Source organism: Ambystoma mexicanum, chromosome 4p (assembly GCF_040938575.1).
Source record: "Ambystoma mexicanum isolate Mex_15411 chromosome 4p, UKY_AmexF1_1, whole genome shotgun sequence".
NCBI classification, from domain to species: Eukaryota; Metazoa; Chordata; class Amphibia; order Caudata; family Ambystomatidae; genus Ambystoma; species Ambystoma mexicanum.
Genome location: NC_090927.1, coordinates 984533812 through 984553913, shown reverse-complemented (window position 1 = coordinate 984553913; position 20102 = coordinate 984533812). Strand labels below are relative to the sequence as shown.

Sequence of the window (20102 nt, the reverse complement as noted above, 5' to 3'; positions counted from 1 at the left end):
TCAGCTGAGTAATTGACTGACAGCCTGCCCATCCTATCCTGCCTGCCAAAATGCTCTCTCTTTCTCTGTCAGCATGCTTCTCTTCACCTTCCTGTGGCAGCAGCACCCCTTTTAGTCCCAGGGATGGTACACCCAGCTTTGTCAGGCACTTCATCAAATCCACACACCTCCTTTGAATATCTTCTGCCCCTCATTTCATTGTGAAGAACCTCCGGCAGTGTTGTAGCATCATTCTGAAACTGAAACTGAAACTGTGTTGCACTAGGTCTATAGAGGGGTTTATAGAGGTCAAAGGACTTGGTGGAGAGATATTCCTTTCTTCTCTCAAGTCTCTGTGGACCAGTTGGGAGTCGAAAGAGAACACGTCCTGAATCTTTGTGAGGGGCCAGTTCATGTTCTGTGGGAGCCCTTCAAATCCGCGATTAGGGGCAAGATGATAGGTTTTGCCACATACACTTGTGCACAGGCGCGTTATAAATGCCATATCATATCATATCATGTGTAATGAAGAAACATAGTTGCTTTAGTGTCTGATCTGGAAGGGGAACAGAAGAGAAATGCACAGGTTGCTGCTAAATAAAGATTGTGTTCAACTGCAATAACTCCGGTCTTACTCAACACCTTTATCAATAGTCAGGCGGCGAGGGTGCTGTCATGTCCTAGGCAACACTACTTAAGTTCTGGTGTTGCCTCAACACCTGGTGAGTGGTGGTTGTTGGGGTGGAGATTGTTTTGTTTTGCCCTGCGGCTTCGTTCTCTGTGTGAGAGGAATAGATTGGGGCTTGTGCAAGACAGCAGGTTAGACCTCTGGGACACAATGATAGGGATTCCGGATCCTGCGTCAATCGACGGGTGTTGTGTCCAACAGGCAAAGGTAACAGCAGGCGACTGAGGATAGCCACCGACAATGCTAGAGTGAGGTTTGAGGTATCTCTGAGTCTGCCAACCAACATAATAAGTGGGGTGAAATGGGTGCTCACAGGCCTAGGCCTTAGATTTTCTGAACCTTTCTCTGAACCAAATGTTCTTGACTCCCATATCCCTTAGCATGTAACTTATTGTAATGAATGATGTTTCCACACTGCTGCTTTCCCTCATCTGCCAATTCACAGATTCATGTTTTGTTGCACATGTACTACAATGTATCAATTTAAGAGAGAGAGAGAGAGAGAGAGAGAGAGAGAGAGAAAGAGAGAGAGAGAGAGAGAGAGAGAGAGAGATGAGAGAGAGACGAGAGAGAGAGGGAGAGAGAGAGAGAGAAAGAGAGAGAGAGAGAGAGAGAGAGAAAGAGAGAGAGAGAGAGAGAGAGAGAGAGATGAGAGAGAGACGAGAGAAAGAGAGAGAGAGAGAGAGAGAGAGAGAGGGATGAGAGAGAGACGAGAGAAAGAGAGAGAGAGAGAGAGAGAGAGAGAGGGATGAGAGAGAGACGAGAGAGAGAAAGAGAGAGAGAGAGAGAGAGAGAGAGAGAGATGAGAGAGAGACGAGAGAGAGAGCGAGCAATGTGAGAAAGGGAAAGGAGACAAATCTGAAAGAGGTCAGTGGTCGGAATGCAGGGTTGCAGGTTGTTTTGCCTTGTAATGTTTATTCCTCATTGCCCCCAACAAACTGACTTGAATTCCCTCTATGATCTCCTACCACCTTACACTACACACAACATCCCTCTCCAGCTGGCTGCCACAGACCTAGCTGTTAGCACCTCAAGACGTATTGAGCCATGACTAAGCTTTTCTCTTTAGCCCTACCACATTCCCCCCACACCAGTGGCTTTGCAGACTAAATGTATTACAGTCTTCCAGAGCTTGAGATCTCTCCTTCGAATAATGCAATCCCAAGTGTTTCTGATAAACCCGTAGAAAAAAGATCAGCACCCAGGAACCAGGTACTTCGGACCTGCATCCATCAACACCACAGGTTTTCCATCTGCCACTCCCACTACTCCCCTAATCACCCCTCCAGGCCTTTTTTTTACATTGTGCCAAGCACAGCGAGGCCAAAACAAATGGCAGAAAGACCCCATAAAGAGACTCCTTAATATAGGGCCACATACAGACCACAGGGACATAAACACGCAGAGTACTGAGCAGCAGACACAGAGGATACAGGAGGGACAGCAACACATGGAAAGCACTGGGAGCACTCACGCAGCATGAGTGTGCAAACGGATTGTGCACAATGGTGGTCACACACACAGAGAAGGGCAACGTGCAGCACGGGGTACGTAAAGAGAAGGGATGCACACTCATAGCACAGGATCCCACATACAGAGCACTGACACACACACACTCCATGTGGTCACACAAAGCAAGAGGCACATGTACAGAACGTGGGGGACATGAACACAGAGCACAAACCTAGTGTGGCGCACATAGAGCACGGGTGCACACAAAGGCGGTGATCCAAATCTTTGAAGTTGCCAAACATTTAACCCAAATAATATTTACAATACACAACACCTGGCTAAGACAAAACACAGAAATGTGCAAATACCAGTTAAAGACTCCTGTAAGTCCTTCACTTGTGCTCATTCGTCCCAGGACTCTTCTGCCCCATCTGGAGATGGGGGCCTGTGCCTCAGAGATACCAGGCACACTTTAGTGATCTCTCCCCTTCATGCCTCTTCCTCTTTGTCCGACCTCTACTTTCACTTACCTGCCCACCCCATTGACAGCTCACCACCACTCCCTGCTTTCTACCTCTAAGCCGACACTGGGTGGTGGTTGAGCATGCTGACCACCACTCCTTCCGGACACGCACCTCCCGCATCACCTGGCTGTCAGTCTGGTGGCTTCTTAGAGATGCACTTCCCTGGGTCATGGCTCAGTATGTGTCTATGTGCAGGCAAATCAGAATCGTGTGGCCACCATCTTACATTATATACTTCTACGCGGAGCTGGACGGTTGCCCGTGCAGAGAAATGCCCTTCCCCACAATGCTCGTCCTTAGCATCTCACTTTTGAGTGCCTAATACTGCACACTCTTTCAGTTTTGCTCCGGGGGCTCATGGGAAATGTAACTAATGGGAGGCCACCAAGCATGCAGAATACTGCGGCCCATGCCTTATCAACTAGGGGTGGCCTGCGACTATGAAGTCACTCCTTGGCTCAAGATAGAGGGAGTGGATGAATGATGCTTTTAACCTTCACTCTGCAGGCACCCATGGATTGGACAGAGTTTCTACAATGATGGAGCCAACGACAGAACATGATCCAGTGATGTCACCCACTGCTTGACTTGGAAAAGGGCTGGGCTATTATTAAACATACAGCATGCCTGAAGCTAAAATGGCTGCTCATCGAGGAGCACGCAGTTCCGCCAAAAACCTGCCAGGATCCAAACGTGCCTCCCGAAGCGCCTCCCACATGTCAACCCTCATCTCTATACCATAGAAATCAATCAGCCAAAACTAAAAATTAGTTGTGACTTATTTTGAATCAACAGAGTTCATAAAAGGGCTACCTTCCACTTTAAGAACTGGTCTGCAAGTACATTGAGGCCATGTGTCAATGCAACTCGTTACCTTTCATGTATCCATTTAGGCATTAGAAGCTTAAGGGAAATGTTCTTTTTGCAGCTTTCCCACCAATGGTTTCACTGGGACCCGCATTAGAATTGTCTATGACTGGGTTCCTGGATGACCTATCAGGTAAGTGAAGCTTTTTAAGCTTTACCTGCCTGCTCAGCTAATATATGTTAGGGGAATCAGTCAGTCCCAAAGGCTGCCAGTGCAGGAAGACTGATTCTCCCAGACATGTTTCCCGTATTTGTACTTTGCAACACATACCAACTAAATTGGGGTGTAACAGGGGCACTTCCATTCCTTTTTCCCTTTGTCTGACATTTGTTATGCTTTTTAGAGGTGCCTAGGACAGGCGGCTGGCAGTCAACGTTTTCTGCGCACCGCAATAATGCCATTATGAGTACCATATACTCAAAGTGGATCACCCGCATGTTTTAAGGCCTGCCCTTTGGCAGTCTTGCTTTTTCGCCATCTTCCTGCCCACTCAGGCTGGAAATACCCTAGTAAGGTCATGCGCGTTCTCCGGTCTCCCGGTCAGTGCTTTGTGTGACTGGAACGAGTTGCAGCTGGGTTTGGGGCTGTCTGCTCCCAATCCATATTTCTCCTGGGGACATCAGGTGTTGGGCAGATAGAGGTTGGTCACTGTCCTTGATTGGCGCACCCTGGTCTGTTTGATTGGCGCACATCCTTGCCGTTGGCGGCTGGAATTTGGATAAGAAAAGAAGGCTTAGAGACATTGTGGAGGTTGCCCACAGGATCCAAGAATCCGAAGATGCGAAGAACGGCACTGAAGACCCCGGGGACGACAGAAGTACAGTCTAGCATTGTCAAACCCAATCACCACAGATTCTCTGCTTCGTCTTCTGCAAAGAGGGAATACCCTCGATGATATCTTCCTCGCCAAGACTGGTGGGACCCTGGGTCTTGTATCGTGGTCCTGCATTCCGTAGACTTCAAAAATGTTTCCCGGAACCCTCTACAGTGGCTATTTACTGACAGGACACCTGTCTGCTACACACGCTGTCCAGAGTTGCGGTGTATAAGTCTGCAGTTCTGCAGCTTGGTGCACAGGAACATTGTTGCCTGCATCAGCGGCTCTCCATCCTGAAGAAGGGCCTACCTAGAGCTTGTTTTCTGCTGCTGCCTCCAGCTAAGCCTGCTGACCCTTGACCAGGGCCTCTTCGCAGCTTCTCTTCATCTACTATGCCTTGGGCATCCATTCTCGTCAGGGTTCACTTTCTCATCAGGGTTGTGGGGCTTGCCCTGGAACCATATCTGAACCTGAGATCAGAGCCCCTGTCTAGCCGGATCTGAACGCACACCTACCCAAACACTGCACAGGCGATCCCTGGACCTTCTGCAAAGGGACCAATGGCAGAAGTAAGTGGCACGAGCAATTCTGAGTACCGCAGGGGTAGCTAAAGGCAGAGTGCGGAGTGCAGGTGTATATACCACTCTTTGATCCTGATTCGCCCCTTAGGGATGGCCTGGGTGTAAAGTCCATTCCTCAGCACTACGATTTTCCTGCCATGGGCACTGGAGGTATGGCCTTAAGTTCCCTCCGGGCAACCCCTAAAGTGGTGGAATTGGGACTGTTACCCTACTGTTGCACCCTAAACCCATTTTCTTAAAAGTGTGCTTTTAAACTCTGTTTTATCTCCTTGTCGACTGAGTCATAATCTTGTGCCGGGGAACCTAGCCTTCTCTGGCCTCCCCACCTCCTTTTCAGGTATTAACCTGTAACTTGAACTCTTAGGATTATTGGATTTACTTATATCTGTTTTAACCACTTTCTCCCCACTTCACGCGCACAGTTCTGCTTTTGCTAATGCACATTTTGTATTACTGTTACAACTGTAAAATGCTGCATAAAGTGAGAGCCGCCCTTGAAATTGCTATCTGTGTAGCTAGATATGTACATAGTTGTGCGCTGTTGTGTATAATATTCTTAAGTTTTACTTGCTTGCGTCTTTGGGCCTAATAAATAGTATATTTCTATACTCATTTATGGAACTCTATTTCTTTATTGTTTCTAAGTGCTAACTATACCTACATATCAAATCTCTGATTTCCTAAGTCTGCCTTAATGCTCAGCCTGCGCTACCTTGAGAGAGTTTGGTAAGACCAAGTTTAAAAAGCCCTAGCTCATCACCTAGGTAGGCCCCTCAAAACCCTCCCCCAGGGCTGTTTCTGAAAATCCCTTCTAAGAAGCGGGCTTTCAAGTTAGGAGGTGTCCGTGGGACTAAAAGATTATTGTGATGACTTCGGTAATAATATGTGCTTCTTATAGAATCTGGGAAGTCACTATTAGCTCCTAGAATTGTCGCTTTATTCATGTTATTTCACAGACAAATGCCTTAATGACAAATGAAATATAGTTATTAAATATTATTAATAACAATAATTCTATTAGACTTTCATTCCGGTTTGTAACAGCTTCTAAACGCGGTAAGATTAGCTGGGGCCTTACATGTACACATTTGGGGGTAACAGAGAATAAAGGGCGTCGAGGCGGTGGAGCTCCAAAGGGGGCGAATTCAGACAACTTCAGTGATTTTAGAACTGTTTCCTAACACCTCCCATCGCTCACCCTCGTTTATTTTATTGTTATTTTAATTGTATGTTCTATTAAAGATTTTCAAGGATCCCACTGCAGAACGGGACCGCTTGATGGCACCTTCATTAGTCACACTTACCTTTGGTCCAGGCTGTAAAACGCCATGGGGTCAATAACTTATGTTATTGACCAGTTACGTGGTGTGGTCAGGATCCTTCACTATTGTCAGCAGCATCAACATGACTCGTCATGTGATGCGCTTCACGACAATGTTGTAATGCAACCCATGATATTCTATGAAAGAAAATGATCCTAGCAGACCGCACACATATGGCAAGGCCTGTCTAGCATTCAGAAACACTGCAGTTCCAGTACCTGACACCATTTCGCCTCCGTAGCCCTGCTTGACGAGGGAGAAGACGGTCTTCTGCTGGTGCGAGCAGTCGATGCACGCCTGCACGGCTTGCTGCAGCACCATGGACGGCCGCTCGGGTCCGAAGTGGTCGGGCAGCTGCTGCACTCTCTTCCGGTCCAGGTAGGGGCCCGCGTTGGCCTGCTTGTTCACATATATGCACACTGCGAACACAATGTAAACCGTTCCCATCACAGTTAGCACCACAACAACTTCCAGGCGTACACTCTTTATCGTTATTATTGTTTCATCGTCTATACATCTGGTTATTTATTAAGAATATCAACACACGGCCTGTTTATAAAAACAACTTAACACGGATAACATTAAAAAAAATGCCCCTGACAGTGACTTGACCATGCTATAAAGTGTGTCTAGGGTGGCATAAGTTCTGAATCAAAGAGCTATTGCAATGCACGCACAATTGATCACATTGAGGATTTTGTCTCTGATGGTGTTTATTGTGTTACAGTGCTGCCTGGGTACATTTTACCTTGCATAACTTTTCTCGTTAATGACAATGCTACATTGTTTTAATTCCTTACTTGATGTGCAATGCTGGTGTGTGTTTGGGTGTGTGTGTGTGTGTGTGTGTGTGTGTGAGAGAGAGAGAGAGAGAGAGAGAGAGAGAGAGAGAGAGAGAGAGAGAGAGAGAGAGAGAGAGAGAGAGAGAGAGAGAGAGTTGTCACATGATGGTTATGTTGGTTTGTGTATGTTTTGTTCAGTGCAGGAAGTAGAAATGCATTACTCTGTGTGTGGGAGGGTATACGGGTGGTGCTGAGGGGGAGGAGCCCCATCCCGAGTCCAGCTGACCCTGATCTCATTCATTCATTCATTTTGTCATTTGTATACCACTTTTCACCATAATTATGGCCCCGCCGCGTTTTTGGTGGAGTTCAAATGTGGGAGAATTAGGAGGTGGTATTATGTGTGTGTGCATTTCAGCCATTAAAGTTATGTGAGGGTGGCAAAGACCCTGCTAGCCACCCATGTCTGAATGTTGTGTGTATGGGTTCAGCGGAGGTAAACTATTAACTAAACGGGGGCATAGTGTTTAAGGAGCTAGAGAATTATGTGAGAAGCTACAGTTCGAATTTTTGTAGTTAAAAGTAGCTTCATTCTAGTGGCAGAGGTGTTGTCCAATAGTGTTTGTGCTATATGTGAGTGCAGGGTGTGTGGAATGAGCTTGCGCCTTCCACTAAAATACAAAGGTGTGGTTTGCGAGGGGAGAAAATTAGTTAGCTGTACAAACAACAATGTCTATATCCTGGGATCCATCTAGGCACAAAGAGCAGTTCTACGTATTACAATTAGGCTAAATGCAGAATATAGCAACTTAAATAATTAGGCTACATGCAGAGTGTGGCAATCTTACACCATAAGGCTACATGCAGAATCTGGCTACCATACACAATTAGGCTAAATGCAGAATATGGCTACCTTACACCATGAGGCTAAATGCAGAATATGGCTACCTTGCACAATTAGACTAAATGCAGAATATGGCAACTTAAACAATTAGGCTACATGCAGAGTGTGGCTACCTTACACCATAAGCCTACACGCAGAATATGGCTACCATACACAATTAGGCTAAATGCAGAATATGGCTACCTTACACGATGAGGCTGAATGCAAAATAAGGCAACTTAAATAATTAGGCTACATGCAGAGTGTGGCAATCTTACACCATAAGGCTACATGCAGAATATGGCTACCATACACAATTAGGCTAAATGCAGAATATGGCTACCATACACGATGAGGCTAAATGCAGAATATGGCAACTTAAATAATTAGGCTACATGCAGAGTGTGGCAATCTTACACCATAAAGCTACATGAAGAATATGGCTACCATACACAATTAGGCTAAATGCATAATATGGCTACCTTACAACATGAGGCTAAATGCAGAATATGGCTACCTTACACAATTAGGCTAAATGCAGAATATGGCAACTTACACAATTAGGCTACATGCAGAGTGTGCCTACCTTACACCATAAAGTTACCTGCAAAATATGGCTACCATACACAATTAGGCTGAATGCAGAATATGGCAACTTAAACAATTAGGCTACATGCAGAGTGAGGCTACCTTACACAATTAGGCTAAATGCAGAATATGGTAACTTAAACAATTAGGCTACATGCAGAGTGTGGCTCCTTTACACAATAAAGCTACATGCAGAATATGGCTTCCTTACACAATTAGGCTAAATGCAGAATATGGCTTCCTTACACAATTAGGCTAAATGCAGAATATGGCTACCTTGCACAATTAGGCTACATGCAGAGTGTGCCTACCTTACACCATAAAGCTACATGCAGAATATGGCTACCATACACAATTAGGCTAAATGTAAGAATATGGCAACTTAAACAATTAGGCTACATGCAGAGTGTGGCTACCTTACACCATAAAGCTACATGCAGAATATGGCTTCCTTACACAATTAGGCTAAATGCAGAATATGGCTTCCTTACACAATTAGGCTAAATGCATGCAGCTATATGATATTAGGTAATAAGAGTGGAGGGGCTTTACTGGAGTACAGTAATGCCACATCACATTTCTTCAAGTAATCACATTTTTGGTGATTTACTTAAAAGTAAAGAGAATTTTGGAAACAGTAGAATGACCATAGAATATTATGTTTAAGATATGTCTGTAATGAAGATTCAGCCTGAAACCCTCCAGAGCAACGAATGCAAAATAAGGCTGCTGTTTTTTTCACCTGTCACAATACTTACCCCAACAGAAATATTTATCTAAATTGCAAGACATATATACTCATTTGGACAGCTTTTCGATAGGATTTGAGCAGTCTGGAATTTCTTATAGGGCAATTCCCCAAGCACACACACAACATGCTAGTGTGGGCTAGTTTCTTTTTCCTCAGGGTGGGCCTGATTTTTGGTTTTGGCCCAGGTGGGCCAGTTTGATGATTTACTTCACTGTGCAGCTAGTAGTTTTGAACAGTGTTTCTGAACAAATATGTCCTAAAGTGCACACTTTGCAACATATTTAACCAAAGACCTCCCCTTGGTGTACAACTCCAACAGTCACACGCGGAACGAGATGCCATTTGCGACTGTGGGCTACTTTTTCTTTGGAGCCCAAGCCAATATTATGTGCCAGTCCGACTCTGTATGTTTCCTCACAGAGCTCATGCAGTAATCATTCAATCTCTCTTACTCAAGACTCCTAAAGTGATGCCTCCTGTGTGTGACAGATGGAGCTCGGCTTGGAGCGCACCTTGGAGACTACCTGGCTGGCTAGCCCCAGAGATTTGGGACTCGGGCCTCCACTGCACCAGTGGCGTGTCCAGGGAGTGGCCTGGGGTGGCACGTGCTACCCCTGTAATCTGATTGGACACACCAGGTGCCACACCATTATCCTAAACTATGATCGTTATCTGTGTGTGCGCTCATACTTCATGCCACCCCTGCATAGGTCACTGCACCACTTAGGCCACCCCAGTTAAAAAGGTCTGGACACACCACTGCACTGCACTGGCCGGCGCTCCTGCAAGACATACTCTGGCAACATTTCAGACTTTTGCAATGCAGGCATGTTCTGCAATTGACAATAACCATTGCCCTGAGGTCTTTGCAATGCCTCTGAACCTCTACTTCAGAGTCAAAAGGATTCTGTGGAACAATGCAGACAAATCTGAAGGAAGGCTCCTGATAACAGGGACTGTTTACGTCACGCCAGTGAGCGCCTGATCGACCAATTAGAAAATCGAGGGATGCAGAAGGGTGGTCGTGCGCACCGTGTGCAGTTGCCTCGGATCTGTAATGTTCACACCCTCCCCACGGCAGATTGCCTGACATCAGAACACTGTTCTCTTTTGTGATTGCCCCATGACATTTCCATTGCCCTCAGAATATTAGCATGCCACTTTTACATTACCAAGACTCACATTGTTTTCAGAAAGTTGCTGCATGTCATTTTCACATTGGCCAGGAGATTGCCATGTCAGTCTTATAATCACCACAGAAAAGTGGGCTCAGAGGGTAACAGAGGGCTCAGAGGGTAACACTGTAGGCTGGCATGTTGATTCCTGCAGGTGTCTGGGGAATCAGTGTCATCGGGGCTGGGTGTCTGTACTGGCGGGGTGGACTGGTAACCAAAAGAGGCCCTGGAAATCATTTTCAAAGTGGTCCCAAATTACACATTGTGAGCAACCCCAACACTTATCCCATGAGAACATTTGGAAGTAAAATAGATAACCACATTAATGAGGTCCAGGGTAGAGTCGAGTGATGTTCTTTGCTGAGCTATTCCCGTTCAGCACATTGCAGACACCTTCCTGTCACACAGCCATGGTATAGTATAAGAAGGGCAAGTAATGGGGTGGAGGGGTGTCACAACTTTTCTGCTCCTCGTGGTTGCTGCTGGACTCCTCGCATGTTGGTGCCAAACCATTTGGTCGCACAAACTCCAATTAGATGGCACCAAGAATTAAATTTTTGAAGCACTGGCAGTCTATATTTTCTCATCTAGAGAAAAATGTATATGTAAATGGCGTAATTGAGTCATTCAAATTCTGGCATTAATAGAAGCAACTCTATCCACACTTTTTCAAAATCCAATGCAGGTAAAAACCAGAATATTTGCTATGGATTGGGAAAATACAAGAGTAGAATGCACTGAATATCAGGACTTTGATCCAGACCTAATGACAATAAAGAAGCATAGTTATCCGGAACGCTATCTGATGAAGTCTCTGTCTATTCAACGCCGGAAGGACTTGCTCCGACTTCGGCTTAATCTTTGGCCAACGAGACAACTGATGGCTCGTCGGAGACTTATTAATCAAGACCAAAATAACGAAAGTAGAGACAATAAAGCATCTGTTGACTGAATGTGATGCACTCCTTAACCACCGAGTGAAATACTGCAAACAAACAATGGAACCATTTGGTGTTTCTACAGCTGATATATTGTGGAGAGCAATCTATTCTGGCATTTCTACAGCTGTAACAATAAGAGCCATTGCATTCTTACATGAGCTAAATCTTGATGAAGCCAATCTTGATGCATGACTATAATGTGATGTGGCAATGTATATATTTTATCTTGAACAAACACTTCACTTACTAGACCATATGACCATTAGAACAGATATATGTGTGACATCTTAGAGAATGCCGGATTAGAAGACCAATCAATGATGAAATAGGTAAAAATCTGTTTAACATAGAAATTATATGAGTTGATATGTCGAAGTGTTATTTTAGTTGTGTTTGTATCTTTTATTTCTTCTATACATATTGTATTATGTTTATTTTTGTATTTTATTATTGAAAAGTTGATTAATCTCAGCTATATAAAAAAAATAAAAAAAAATAAAGCTTGAAGATCCCTGGCCTAAGATAATTATTTTAATTGCCATTCTGCCACTTTATGCCTTTTATTTAACTAGAGAGAAAATTGGGTAGTTACAAAAAAGGGGTGCACTTTTCATTAGAAAAGGGAGGAGACAGAACATCTACCCCACCTAGACCCTGGTAATTGCTTTCTGATAATTGTTCCAGCCAACTTTAGACATCTCCTGTGAAATGTCCCAGATCATCCCCCACCAATTGATTCAATAGCAGTGCCACGTTCTCCATGACCCTAAAGAATGTCCACACACCAGGTTTACATTGCCCTCAAAAAGATAGGCTATTACAGTTTCACACTGCCCCTAGAAAATGAATTACCAAACAATCTTTGCATTGCCCCAGGAAAATGTCCCATGACAGTTTCATATTCTCCCCACAAAACGACAATGTCAATTTCCTATTCCCTACAGAATAATGCCTCATGCCATGCCGGGTAACTGCCACATACCAGTGAGTGCCATTATTCCCCCACCCATACACACACACTGCTTATCATGCGGTGTGGGTTGTTCCTATAATTCATGTATGCATGCCACATGCCAAGTATTCCCACTCACATTCTGCAATACACATACAGACATGTACGCAACCAGCACACACCCATAAAGCCAGGCACCCACACACACAAGCACACAATAGGAACTACTTGCCCTGCTGTGTGGCAGCAACAGCATTGTTCTTCTTCTTATGAGTACAGTGGTAGCTGTAACTTCTAGTCGTACATTTGGGATCCAGGGAGAGAATGGGTCAATCTCTACTCAGTTTCCTCCTACATGCACCAACAGAAAGCCCTTACAAGCCTAAGAAAGCCCTTACAGCCCACTTAGAGGCTGCAGCCACTTGTTTTAGCTTGCTGTACCTTTCACAAAGGAGGAATTTCCATTTGCAAATCAGTCATTGTGCCGCCCACTTGGGCAGTCCAGCACCGAAATGCTAGGCAATCCTCCTTTGAGCAAGAGCAACCCAGCAACCCCAGACACGCGTTTCAGCCTAGTCGGGCCTCATCAGTGAGGTGGAGCTGTGCCTCTCTGAGCACAGTGAGCAAGGGGTCCACATCTGGATAACCCTAGGTAACTTACAGTGACCAACCCCAAGTTCCTTTTACATTCAAAGAGAAATCAGGGCGCCCCTCTGCAAGAAGGAACATGGCATGATAACCTGTTCTGTGGGAATGTACCTACTCAGAGCACAGTGATCAAGGGGTCCACGTCTGGATAACCCTAGGTTACTTAGGGTGACCAACCCCAAGTTCCTTTTACATTCAAAAAGAGGTCAGAGCGCCCCTCTGCAAGAAAGAACACAGCATGATAACCTGTTCTGCAGGAATGTACCCCCTCAGAGTCCGCAGCCACATGTTTTAGCTCACTGTAGCTTTCACAAAGTAGGAATATCCATTTGCATATGAGTCTTTGTCCCGCCCACTTGGGAAGTCCGGCACCAAAATGCTAGGCAATCCTCCAATGAACACCAACAGCAACCCCAGAAACGTGTTTTGGCCTAATTTTGACCTAGTTGGGGCTCATCAGCGAGGTGGAGTTGTGCCTCTCTGAGCACAGTGAGCAAGGGGTCCATGTCTGGATAACCCTAGGTAACTTAGGGTGACCAACCCCAAGTTCCTTTTACATTCAAAAAGAGGTCATGGCGCTCCTCTGCAAGAAATAACACAGCCCTATGGGCTTTGACAACTTTGAAAAAGCATTTTGGTCAGCTCGATTTCTGCCTTTTGCCGTTGAAGTTCAAGTGCAAGAAGATGTTACCATCCCAGGAAAGGTGTATCAATTCACTCGTCCCCTCAAAATTAAGCGAGGACAGATCCTCGAACATCAGGATGCCTATATAAATCTAAATTCCCATCTCCAACAACAAGGTTTGTTTTTAAATCGGACAGCTCTAGCAGACCTAGAACACAACACCATTTGAATATTGGTGGATTACAGTGTCCCTCGAAGTATTACATTGGGCACAGACACCTTTATTGGAATGGCGGTTGATGCTCAACATTATTCTATTGATTTAGGTAATTAAATAATGGGACCAATCCCAAACAACTGTTTCGACATCAGCAACGGTATTCCTCCAGAAAAGATTTTTACCAGGCATGGGGGGAATTTGTTGGTGTACTCTTCCTGCCCCTACGAGGTGACCTGTGACATCAGAATGGAAGAGGTAGTGTTTGCAGCCAAGGACCACTTCCTTGCATCCCTGGAACCTGCTGTCCAGGTCCACACAATCAAAAGAGATCTCTCCACCCAACTGAAGGATACCGCTGAAATTGCCAAGCCCGAGGTGTTCCCAGGTTTCAAGCAACGGTTGAGGAAAAGCTCAATCTTGCTGATGCCTGCGAGACTGAGGAGCAAAGACAAAGACTGAAACAGGTTTTCCTGGAATTCCAAGATATCTTTTAAGTAGACCCATACGACTGTGGATGCATATCCGAAAATTCAACCACCATACCTATGGACACCGAGACAGTTCCATTGTTCTTAAAATAATACTGGTTACCTCTCGCATCCATGGAGTCACTCACAGAGATTATTAAGAATTTAGAATCCCGTGGGATAATTTGTCCGATCCACAGTACCTTCAACAACCCAGTACTGGGGATACTCAAACCAAATGGCCAATGGAGACTACGTGCAGATCTGAGGGAGTTAAACAAATGGGTCCACATGTCAAGATGGAGCTTTCCTTACATCGATCAGGAACTGGCCCAGATCCAAGGGTCAAAGGTGTACACCAACATTGACCTGACTAACGGTTACTGGACAGTGCCATGGGTAGGGAAGACCAGTACAAGCTTGAATTTACCTTTGGGGGGCAGCAGTACACGTGGACCTGATCCTCCTTTGGATACATAAACTCTGGCAATGAGTTCAACATCTTCCTGCATAAGGTCATGCCTAATTTGGGCAAAAGGGGAAACCTGACCTATGTGGATGATGTTTTTATCAAGAGCTCAACTGTGGAGGAACATATAGCAGACCTCCTCTATGTTCTAAGCCAGTTGGAGAAAGCCAGAGCAAAACTGTTCTTTCAGATGGCACAGTGGTGTAAGACCCGAATGAGCTTCTTAGGGCACGAGATTTATTGAGATTAAAAGACCCGACTGCTCTGCGAGAATTAAGAAGCCTTCTTGGACTCACTAATTATTGTTGAAAGTTCATTAAAGATTACGCTGAGGTCACTCGACCTTTGGTCCATTTATTAAAGTCCAGAGTCAAGTGAGAGTGGGGTCCGGAACGATCAGAGGCAATTGAACAACTGAAAAGAAGCCTCTTGCAGGCTCCTTGTTTGGCTTACCTCATAAAGAACAAGGAGTTCTTCTTGGTTGGTAACGGGGTTCTCAGATACTTGTCTAACAGCAGTGTTGTATCAAAAGTACGAAAAGGTCAACAAAGTCATCTCATACACGAGCAAGACTTTGTCCTAGGTAGAGAAAAAATTCAAAGACTGCGAGAAGGCACTCATGGCAATGGTGTGGGCGTTAAAAAATTACCGCCCATTCATCCAGCGGGAGTACATAATTGTGGAGACTCTTCACCGACCCTTGCAATATCTCCAAAGTGTCAGATTTTGGGCAGGGAATGTTAGTAATTCCACAATTACTTCCTGGATTCTGAACATGCAAGGCTTTCCTGTGGAGGTCAGATATGGCCAAAACAAGAAGAGTCTCCTAGTGCGTGGGTTGGCGGACTTGCATGATTGTGTCCAAGAAAGCTGTCTCAAGTACGAACATCTAATGACCAGCCGCTAAATGGAGGCATACTTACCTTCCCCACACAAGGTCTATGAAGAAGACACGTGAGCTGGGTTTCCCAGCTCTTTAAGATGAGAAGAAATACCCTGGAGATGCAGATTTTATTCATACATCAATAATCAAAACGACTCAGGTAGTTTGGCAAAAGGGGAGTCAGTTTTATTAACAAGTATATAAAACAGGGAGTAAGTACAAGGGACATCAGCAGTCGTTCAATCCTCTTACTCAACTCCTTTTAGTAGAAACGGAGGTTATATTGCATAAAACCATCATCATTGACGTTGACCTGTGTCACTACCTACGTGGCAAACTACAAAAACCTATGAGCATGGGTGATTGGCTCTGAGTGAATGTCTAAGTATAAGTTCCATATCAGTATAGAACCGTGAAAGAAAGTGATAGGGCGCTTAACATCAGGTGGGGCAACCAAGCCCTCCCCTAAAAATGACCACTATGAACACCACTAAATACACAATGTCCCATTGGTTTACACAACTATAGGACCCTTGATTACACGGTCCTCTAAAATTGGCTGGCTTCTAACCCCCATCAGTACTTTTCCACCAGCGTTTAGCAGCATGCAGACTAAACATCCAGGTGTCATTGGGCTCATCTAGAAACTAGCTTCCCACCAATTATTATATCAATCCATCATCACCTCAATGGTCCAGTGTCAATTAGTGCTTTGAAGTTTGGCCTTGAGTTTGTACTGTGCTCTGAGAATCTTAAGGAGTGTAGGCATGGCCTGCCCTCGTGCGTAGGTGTGACCACCTCGATTGTTCAATGTCTTCCTTCCACGTGACTGGACACCATGAAATCAAGCTTTTCGTGTATTTAATATTATTTTTTAATAGTCCTCTGATGTATTTTGTTTTGCTCAAGCCTCCTGAACAGGAGCCTCTCATTCCTTCACACAATTTGAATCCAATGTCAGCCAATTCCTGTTTGATAAGACTTTAGCTTCCTGGCTCATCCAACTTCGTCTGCTGAGATTCATTTTGTAATTAAAATTGCTTTTATCTGCGACACGCTGAAGTGAGGTGTTCTTATTCATGTTCAGCACTGCTTTATAACGTACAGTGGAAACATCCAACTTTTAATTGTCCATATGCATCTATATATATATATATATATATATATATATATATATATATATATAATCAAAAACACACAAGCCCCTACACGGTTGTAGCACTACAAAAAAACACATATCAGGCTAGTACAAAAAGATCCCAGCACACAAAACCTTGCTACTTTAAAATGACATCTTTATTATAACATTTCACAGCACATCATAAAAGAGAGAGGCTCAAGAAATCACCTCTGTGACAGCCATAAGGTTGTAGAAAAGTCACTCACCCCAAGGGTGGAAAAAGTCACGCGTTCCGCATGAATGCTCAGGCTTCTCAGACTAATGCAATCCAATTGTGCCGGTAACACCATAGAGTTTAAAAAGAAAGGCAGTTACAAAACGCTTCATTTCCTGTTCAGTCACCTGTTTGATAGTCATGTGACCGCATAGTTAGAAGTCTATGACACACCCATTTACATAACCTCCATCTTGGAATGGTTAGTTAACTATATAGATAATATTGGAAGTAATGTTGACGTACTAAGAGTTATTCTCTACGTTCAGCAGATCAGTATCTGTCATTAATATGAAGTGAACAGATAAATTGTAGCGTTGGAAACTGCCCATATTTAAAATTTGATATGTTCAAAAGAATGGGTGTATTTAATGCACTAGTGTGCTTATTTATTGTTATATGTCTGAAAGCAACTAAAATAGCCGCAGTCAGGCATAAGCCCCCTCTGGGGCAAGTGGTTACAAGCCTCGGAGCAATCGCAGCGGTCATAAACCATCCTTTAAAAGGGCAAGTGCCTCAATTTCATGATATCACAGGATTCAACATGTCTACCTGTGCTGATAGTTTCAACATCTCCATATGTTTCCAATTAATATCTAATGATCTAAAATACAATCTTTGGTCAGCAATCACTGATAATGCCAGGTACAACGCAAGCATCTTCCAAAAAAGTGCAAATTGGCAATTTAGATTTCATTCACAAATGATGTCATACATAGTTGGCAAAAATGGAAATAGGAAATAAGAAATGAGAAATAAGAAATAAGAAATGTCCAATTAGTCCCTGTCCCATAGTGGAGACAGATTATGTGCAAATTGCAATTCCAATGTCATAAATACCATGATAGTTGTAACATTCAAAAAGTGCAAAATGGCAATTCAAGTGGGTTCAAAAACATTGATGCATAGCGGTTATTATATTCATGTTTTTATGCACAAATTCATCTTAGCATCTATGTTGAGGCCTTTCGGTTTCAGAGTATCAAACTTACAGATCAAAGTTTCTTCCAGTTGCCTCAATTTCAGTTCACGGTTACCTAATCTTTTATTCGGCAGCATATGGGCCAGCCCCAGAAAAGATAGGTATTTCACATCACCATTATGTTTCTCTTGGAAATGGTTAGTGAGAGGATAAGTTAGATCTCCATTCTTGATGGCTATGTAGTGTTGTAAAACACGCATCTTCAAAGGTCCTATAGTAGAGCCTATGTAGTGTAGACCACATGCACAACTTATGACATACACTAATACAAGAAATTCTATGTTTGTATTTCCAACACAAACCATTCACACTGGTAAAAGGGACTTTGGACACATGTTTGCACAATTTGCAGTTAGCACATGGATAAAAACCATTCCTGCTCAAATTCATCATTTTCATACTGTCTAATGTTTTGGTTATCACCATGCTAGGAGACAACATCGTTTTAAGGGAAGGAGCCTTACGATATGTGATGTTGGGTGCATCATCTAAAACTGGTTTAAGGTGTGAATCAGTGAGCAAATCCTTCCAGTGTTTGTTCATAATCTTTTTGATTTCTTTAGACTGATGATTAAACCCTGTGATGAGCCTGATTTTATTCTAATTCGTTTTCTTTTTCCAAGCAAAAAGAGATTCTCTGGTAGATGTCTCAGCTTTAGTATAGCATTTAGAGATGATGTTTTTGGAGTAGCCACGTCTAACAAATCTCTGACTTATGTTTTTGGCTTCGTTCTTGTAGTCCAAATCATTGCTACATGCTCGTTTAGCTCTTCAGAATTCTCCATATGGGATAGAGTCTATTAGAGCTCTAGGGTGATGACTTTTGGCATGGAGAGTTGAATTTGAGCTTGTCGGTTTCCTAAATAATTTAGATGTCAATTTGTTACCTTCTACTTGAAATTGAACATTTAGGAATACCAAATTTTGTTTACTCATAACCGTGGTTAATTCTAGGTTGAATGTATTATCATTCAGTATATTCACATATTCTGTGAATTCCAATTCAGTCCCGTCCCAAGTTATAAAAAGGTCATCAATAAATCGATACCATATTTTTATGTGTTTGGTCCAGTGCTCCAATTCTTCTGTCGATGCCTGTTGTATCTCCCACCATCCCATATATACAAATTGGCATAGGTCGGGGCCATACAGGACCCCATTGCCATGCCTCGTGTTTGTTTGTATAGTTGATTTTCATGGAGAAAATGATTGTGCTCAAGGCAAAACTGTAACATTTGTAACAGCATCATATTGTGTTGCCGATAATTTATAGATCTACCCTCCAAGAAAGACTGACATGCCTGTAAGCCTGCAGAATGCTGTATCGAAGTATACAACAAAACTACATCCAATGACACTAGAAAATATTCTGGTTCCCAATTGACATTATCTAATTTGGTCAACAAGTCAGCAGTTTCTCGTATGTACGAGCTTAGACTAGACACAAATGGTTGAAAAAAGTGGTCCAAATATTTAGATGTATTTTCAAGCAAACTTCCATAGAGGACACAATAGGTCAACCAAGAGGGTCTATTAGATTCTTGTGAATTTTAGGATTAAAATAGATGAGAGGAGTTACAGGATGAGCATTTTTGAGAAAGAAGTATTCATCTTGATCTATAAGTTCCTGATCACACCACTCTTTCATCTTTATAAGATAAAGGATCTTAGTTTCCATCAGTGTCTCCTTTTCTATAGGTATATAGTTATGGATCTCATTCAATTGTCTTTTGGCTTCTTTATATCATATTTATCACTGTCCATAACAACAATGCCCCCGCCTTTGTCAGACGGACGTATGACTATGGTGTGGTCATTCTTTAAAGCTTCTAATGCCTGAAATTGCGAGTAATTTAAATTTCGGCGAGCTGGCAAGATATTGTTGGACAGTTTCTTGAGATCGCTCATAACTAGTTCTTCAAAAATGTCAATAGGTCCACATACTATGTTAGGACAAAATATCGATTTGTGTTTAAATTTCGTAGGGCAGCTGTTGTCTGTAGATATCCCACACTTTTCTTTAAGCGTAGCATCATCCATTGTAATGCTCAGGGCAGGTCCTTGCATCAGGCAGTGCAGGCGGCTGCCTGACATGCTGCCAACCTCTTGGG

General features: G+C 43.6%; 1 protein-coding gene across 5 annotated transcripts in view; it reads right to left on the bottom strand.

Annotated features, from left to right (window-relative positions):
* The window catches only part of SCML4 (Scm polycomb group protein like 4), a 752090-nt gene that overhangs the window by 241324 nt on the left and 490664 nt on the right, over positions 1-20102 (bottom strand). For all 5 annotated transcript variants that reach the window (XR_011260473.1, XM_069606558.1, XM_069606557.1 and 2 more), the window contains one exon: positions 6450-6650. Coding sequence is in view for 4 of the 5 variants with exons in the window: in XM_069606558.1 (XP_069462659.1) it covers positions 6450-6650 (201 nt within the window). In the remaining variant the exon portion in view is untranslated. The remainder of the gene's footprint in view (positions 1-6449; positions 6651-20102) is intronic.